A 6,588-nucleotide genomic window follows, 5' to 3' on the forward strand; every position below is an offset into this window, starting at 1 on the left:
TATAGTCATGCTATTTTGCATATATGAATATTTATGATCGAATCTTTCCTAGGGAGATGTCTTTAATTTAACCAATCACAGCTGTAAAATAATATTCAGTGTTCTATGAAGCATGTAAATAACGTGATTATTGACATTACCATACAAAAACAATTGTAGAAATTACAAATATTGAGAGAAAATTACAAAATGTACACAAAATATTCTCCTACATCTTATTGGTCAATTGACAAATGATTGACAGTTAACGCTCCCGATCGATGAAATGATAGTCACTGAGCTCGAGCTTACAATAGCAGACGACACTTTTAAAGATAAGGTTCAACAATGCAAACGCATCAATCTTTGTCAAGCCTTGCAGCAATTATTTTAGCCTTTTTATTTTTAATTAGCATTATTGTGATCGTTGTGTTTGTTGGCCATGGCCCACAGAAGAAATGTAAAAACCCGTTCCATGAAAGGTGGAATAGAGGTTCTGAGCGTGAGAAAACCGGGGTTGAAATAGCGAAATATGTACGGAAGGACTTTCGCAATGCCTTCGCTAGACTTGGAGTTCACAGGACAGCTAGTATCTGCACCAACTGCCTTCGTATGGCTGCAATGCGACGGGAATTTACGCAGCACTTCAATAATGTTGCGGAGCGGAAAGTTCAGGTATGTACAAAAGAGGTTGTTTTTTATAACTCTGAGGGCGATGTATATAATGACCTCTCACGTTTGACCGATGACCTTGTGCTTCCAAGTTGCTGAACGACATAGCCTTTGTTGTGAACTGATAATATGTTGATACAGTTGATATCTGGATCCCACTTGCAATTTGCAGTCTGTCTCTGTGTTGTAACATACATGTAGTCAGAAATTTTCTTTGTACTGACCGAGCCTCGTCTCGTGCGGGATCCGGAGCAGTCCTGTTTGACGACCGTGGACGGGACACAACTCTGACAAATAACAAATGTAGTCCTGCTTGTAATAATTGTGAACACTGACAAGAAACATTACAGACACTGTCAGAATTGAGTCCCGGCTTATTCCGGTTGCAGGACTAACAAATTCAATGTCTCTAAACACGGAGCTGAGAACGAAAGGGACAATGTCAGCATTGAATCCCGACTTTCAAGTCTGCAAGCAGGACGATGCAGCTGAGCAAACTAAGTTTACTTCTATATTCGTTGGAGCTTTTTTTGTAATGATGATTTGCTCGTGTAACAGTAAATCAAATATGTATTATAGTTCTATAGACTTATGTTGACAGTCAGTGTATAGTTAGCAAGTGTAAAAACTTTATTGATGATCACTACATTTGTAGTTGTTTGACGACTCGTTTAATAATTGGAGACGCGGGGTGACACACCTACGAGTGGTATGTACTATTTTGTGTATTTCATTTGTGTGATATTTGGAATTGCTTTCTTCACAGGCTGATCGCAAACGAAAGGAGACCCATGAAGAATCTCCAGCTACATGTATAGACATCGACTATATTCATGATATTACACAGTCACAGGTTAGTCATGATATAATTGGCTAAGTAAGGTCAGGCCGTTTACATTATATAAACAGCTAGAAATCCACATGTAGATTACAGGACATGCCTGTAACAGACCTCCTGCACCTCCTAAAACAGGGTATGTGAAAAAAGTGATGTTATATAGGGTCTATAAATCTGGTAAGATTTCATAGCTGTACTAATAGACATGTGACAGCTAGCATATTAGATGTAAAATTATGACTATTGTGATCTGTTTGAAAAATTTCATGTACAAATGCAGTTACATGGTCTGTACATTTCTGTACATCTTCTCAGAGATGTTTTCACAGTATGAGTGATGTAACTGGTCTGTTGATATAAGTATGTATACTTATCAGTTTGTATTATCTAAGAATATGTACCAAACGATATATTAGTGTTTTAATTATAAACAGTGAAATGTTGATAAAATAAGATCTGCTAATACACTTGTATACACAATCCATGTATACAGTTATATCAACACAGATACAGCAACATGTAGAAAAAACATTATACTCTAATAGAAAATGATCCATCCTTGATTTTTCAGTAGACTTTTGAATAACAATGACTATGTACATGTGTGTGGGAGTGCATAACACCCCAAAACGAATATTTAGATTTGAAATGAGTTACTAGTACTTTTGTTTTAAAATACTAATACCCAACTAGCAGTAATTGTTAATTTCACTAATCCCATACTTCCAGTATCCAATTATCCATAGAGTGCATATATATTTCTTGATTCTCACTAAATTCCCAATTCATGGGTTGATTTTTGCTGTATGATTTATTTAGTGTCCAAGCAAAGGATGTTCATCTATCCCAGGTCATATTACTCGTACAACACTCCAAAACCAAGCTATAGCTACGGTAACTCCAATTGATAGTCACACAAAGGTAAGATGCTATTTGTGTTGCATATTATTTAATATGTTACTTTATTGGCAATGGTAAAAATTTTAAAATTATACGAAATTTACATGATACAGTACACATTTGCTGAACATGTTCACAACAGTATTATATGTTGTTCTTATAATTGTAAAATTGAATAAATGAAATCTATGTAGTGTTTTTAAGTACTGCATTTATGATTGACGATGTACATTGTGTACTTCATTATTATGGATGGCTGATATAATATGCATGTATTTGTAACATCATGATATTAACAAATTCAATGAATTTTTTTTTTAAAAGTATAATGGTGTTGCAGATACAACTGTCGTATTTCTGAAGCAGCAAGAGGTGGTACACTTTGTTCTGAAACAAAGGCAAGTCACAGTTACTGCTGTACATTGCATATTTTATTTTAACGAGTAAGCTCAGTTGGCAGGATCACGCTTGTTCGTATTCAGGGGATGTGGGTTCGACTCCTACATCCCTATATGTCTCACTTGTCTCTCCTCATTTTTCATTACATACATACATACATACATACATACATACATACATACATACATACATACATGTATAATCTTGAAGGACTGGTTTATGTAATTAGTTCCAATGTATTCATGAGCGAAAGATACACTGATATGAAAGCGATTACATGACATAAAAATGACATGAATATACCAATTTTCCATCACTTGAACATGTAACCTGTAACACATGTAACATGTAGCACATAGTCAGTAGACCGATTCAATAACATCATACATTTTGGTGTACACAGTACTACAGGCAATGATACCAAGCTATATTGTATGTTCCATTCATGTCTGCCATGTAGGTAGTTGTGACATAGTAACTAAGAGTCATTAAATGAAATGAAAGTATGCAACTTCTAGAGATTTAACAGTTTTGTATTTTACACTTATTTCAGATACCAGAATATGCTAACATGTACAACCTTGATGTTGTAGGCGAATACCAGCAACTAATTAGTGAGCTGAAAGATCAGGTAAAGTCCCTAATACAGGATGTAGATGAGTTAAGTGAAGAAGTGACTACTCTTAGAAATGAAAATAAGGACCTGTTAGAAGATAAAAATAAACTAGAAGATGACAAGGATGAATTACAAAAGAAATTAGACAATATGTATGAAACACAAAAACAGAGGATTGAGGCAGTCAAACAAATAGGTTTCATAGAAAATAAGAATGTCTATGAAGAAACAACAAAACTGATCAGGGATAAAGATAGAAGGAGCTTAGATAATCTAATAGATGTCAATTTAGTCAGTCACATAAATTCTAGAAATCCTGTTGTTGTCTCATTTATAAATGCAATAACAGCTAAACAGACAGAAAGTGGGATTGGTTTAATAGGGAATAGTGAATCAGTTAAAATAGAATTAAATGTGTAAATTGTGTAATTAAGTAATGCCACTGACATCTGTAGTGTATGTAATCACAGCCATCCAAAGGTTGAAAATAGAATTAAATGTGTAAATTGTGGTAACTTTGGTTTGAAAAGAAAGAGTAAAAAAGGTGTGGATACAAAGACATACAGGACAAAAAGCACTTGTGATGATAATACAATTTTATTTCATGAGTATACTGGCCACACAGTGACTAATGAGGGAGGTACCCAACGGGTAGTAATGAAATATGAAGGAAAATCCCCAGACACTGAAAATGTACTTAACCAAGTTAGGAAGGCCAATATTAGTCTTGTAGACCCTATGTTTGTAAACCCATCTTCTCTGGAAGCTATTGTAATAATTCTTAGGGCAATAGGGAAACATGCAGGGATTCATAAATACTGCAACGGTAAAGGAAAGAGGGAATGGACCATTGTAAGATGTGATGGCTTACCCCAGCACATCATAAGAATAAGCTATTCATAAGTATGGGGATGAGTTTGATTGGGTGGTTCTTCGCACTGGTCCAGGTCATGAAGAAATGAATATGATAAGATCTTTTGCAGAAATGTATTGGGAAATTATCTATTCAGAGTTTGGGAAGACACAGGGTTTTGTGACTGAGAAGGCTCAGCTTTTCTTTAAGAGATGTGGGGACCACCATCAAAGTTTTGATAATTTCTGTAAATTCCATGAAGCTATCTATCAAGAGTTACTTTGGCCATATACGTGTGAGTCTCAAGTTCCATCACCTTATGACTTTTGGAATGGATAAGAAACAAAAGTAGTGATGAAACGATACAGTTTGTTTGGACAACAATGCTGCAACATTGCCTTGGAATTCATTTGTTCAGGAAGGGGGTCCGAAACAATGATACTAAACTTTTCAGAGCAGGGAGACAATTATTTTCTCCAGTTTGGTTTGGACGTTGTCACCCAAAATACCAGGAAATAGAGTCATGGGATGAGTATGATAGATTGTGTTGGCCAGAGGCCCTAAGGGAGGTATTAGAACAATATGAATCTGTTTCTAGATCTGGAAAGCCAAATAAACATCAGGGTTTGGACTTTGTCCTTGAAGAATATAATAAATCAATCAAATCATGGATAGTGGGGACTCCTGACTATACTAAGTGGGAAAGGGTCATTCGCAACCATCACAGTCTTGTATGTCTCCGTAACACCACATTGATGGCACTAGGAATGAGAGTTGACAATTCATTTGATCGCAATCTTCCTCCATATGAAAACGATCTTGTTAACTTCAAAGTGGTGTTAAGGTCCAAGGCATATCTTACACCTAACCCAGGTAGAACAATTACCAATATTCATGGGGAGGATCTTGACATTGGTTTGCTAGATTTTAATAGCGAGGCAGGTATGAGAAGAATGAGATTTGTCACTCAGTATCTATGGGCCTCTAAGTTCCCTCAGAGAAGAGAACACGTCCCTGTAATTTTTGTTACTAAAGAAGAAAGGGCAAAATATAACAAACTAGAATCTAAATCTGTGGCACAATTAAAGTGTGAAATGCAATCCTACTTGTCAGTGATGTCTCCAGAAAGAAGAATAGAGTGGGATAGTAAAGTAACTAGACTGAGTAAAAGTAGGGTTGTTAAATCAACATGGTTAAAACCTGTCACAGAAATCCAGGATGCAATAATTAATGAAGTGGGGGAAAGTGATGGTAATGTAGATGGTATTTCTGAGGATGACAAGTGAGACAAATATTTGTTAAAGTGAAGATTAAAATTATCCAGTGAAAATGTAACTATTTTGATGCTACAATGTGAAGTGTATCTTTTCATGATTACAAATATATATGTATAGACTCTGATAGTTTAAAAGATTAAAGTAGAAAAATTAAATTTAGATTACATTAGAGTTGGTTTCTATAATATTTAATGCTAGATGTAAGTTTCACTGTTTATCTCAGCAATAACATTTTTGCATTGTCTTTTTCAGGTATGGTGTTTGGGGTTCCACCTTTCATATACGAATCATAAATCTAAACATGGCTGATTTGGAGTAATTAATTCATAGAAATAATGAACTGTCAAGTTGCTCTCTACATCTTTATACAAATATACCAAAGTCAAAACAAGACAAATGTCACTGTAGTACAAATTAACACATGACACTGTGTTGAATAATTTTGTTGTTGGTGTAGGTCTGAAATACCATTATTAAAATAATTGGATTGTTTTTAACATTTTCTGTCCATTTTATATTTGTAGACAACAAATAAGCATGAGGGCAAATTGACATTTCATGTAAAATTTCAAATTGAAATTGTCCAGTTATTAATGGTAATGATGCATACATGTGTTTTTTATAAAACACACATACACACACACATGCATGCATGCACACAATACATCTATTCAAGTAATTGGTCGAGTAGATAGCATATTCAGTAAGGAGTCAGTTGTTGTTTTTTATCTGTAGCTTGTTTCACACATTTTTGGAGTTTTTATATATCCAACTGATTCTGGTAGTACCTTACAGCACTCCTACTGAAGGCTTACATACATGTTCATACTATGTATTGTATGTACGTATGTATGTATGTATGTATGTATGTATGTATGTATGTATGTATTATATGTAATACTTGTAAATGTTTCAATTCAGAAGTTTTATTTGAAAATAAAATTCATTGTATATCATAATTCATCGTCTATCATTTTCATTCCCTTATAGATACATGCTTGCTTAGACATAATTTGATTGCAAGTTTGACTAGAAATAACGCCCAATTGTCCAT

The 6,588-nt window shown here is 34.6% G+C and overlaps 1 protein-coding gene across 1 annotated transcript; it reads left to right on the forward strand.

Moving 5' to 3' along the window:
• The first annotated feature begins 579 nt into the window (after positions 1-579).
• On the forward strand, positions 580-6,350 carry LOC144432920 (uncharacterized). Its single transcript, XM_078121225.1, has 6 exons — positions 580-654; positions 1,418-1,504; positions 2,309-2,410; positions 2,714-2,787; positions 3,342-3,419; positions 5,787-6,350. The coding sequence occupies exons 1-5, from the start codon at positions 592-594 to the stop codon at positions 3,379-3,381; spliced, it is 366 nt and encodes a 121-aa protein (XP_077977351.1). The 5' UTR covers positions 580-591; the 3' UTR covers positions 3,382-3,419; positions 5,787-6,350.
• The last annotated feature ends 238 nt before the right edge of the window (positions 6,351-6,588 follow it).

Source organism: Glandiceps talaboti, chromosome 3 (genome assembly GCF_964340395.1).
Source record: "Glandiceps talaboti chromosome 3, keGlaTala1.1, whole genome shotgun sequence".
In the NCBI taxonomy this organism is placed as follows: domain Eukaryota; kingdom Metazoa; phylum Hemichordata; class Enteropneusta; family Spengelidae; genus Glandiceps; species Glandiceps talaboti.

Bases quoted from the DNA above. Each gene is read 5' to 3' on its own strand.
- LOC144432920 (XM_078121225.1), top strand. From the start codon at position 592: ATGGCTGCAATGCGACGGGAATTTACGCAGCACTTCAATAATGTTGCG. The intron at 655-1,417 runs GTATGTACAAAA...CTTTCTTCACAG, and splicing joins TTGCGGAGCGGAAAGTTCAG to GCTGATCGCAAACGAAAGGA. The intron at 2,411-2,713 runs GTAAGATGCTAT...TTTTTTTAAAAG, and splicing joins CAATTGATAGTCACACAAAG to TATAATGGTGTTGCAGATAC.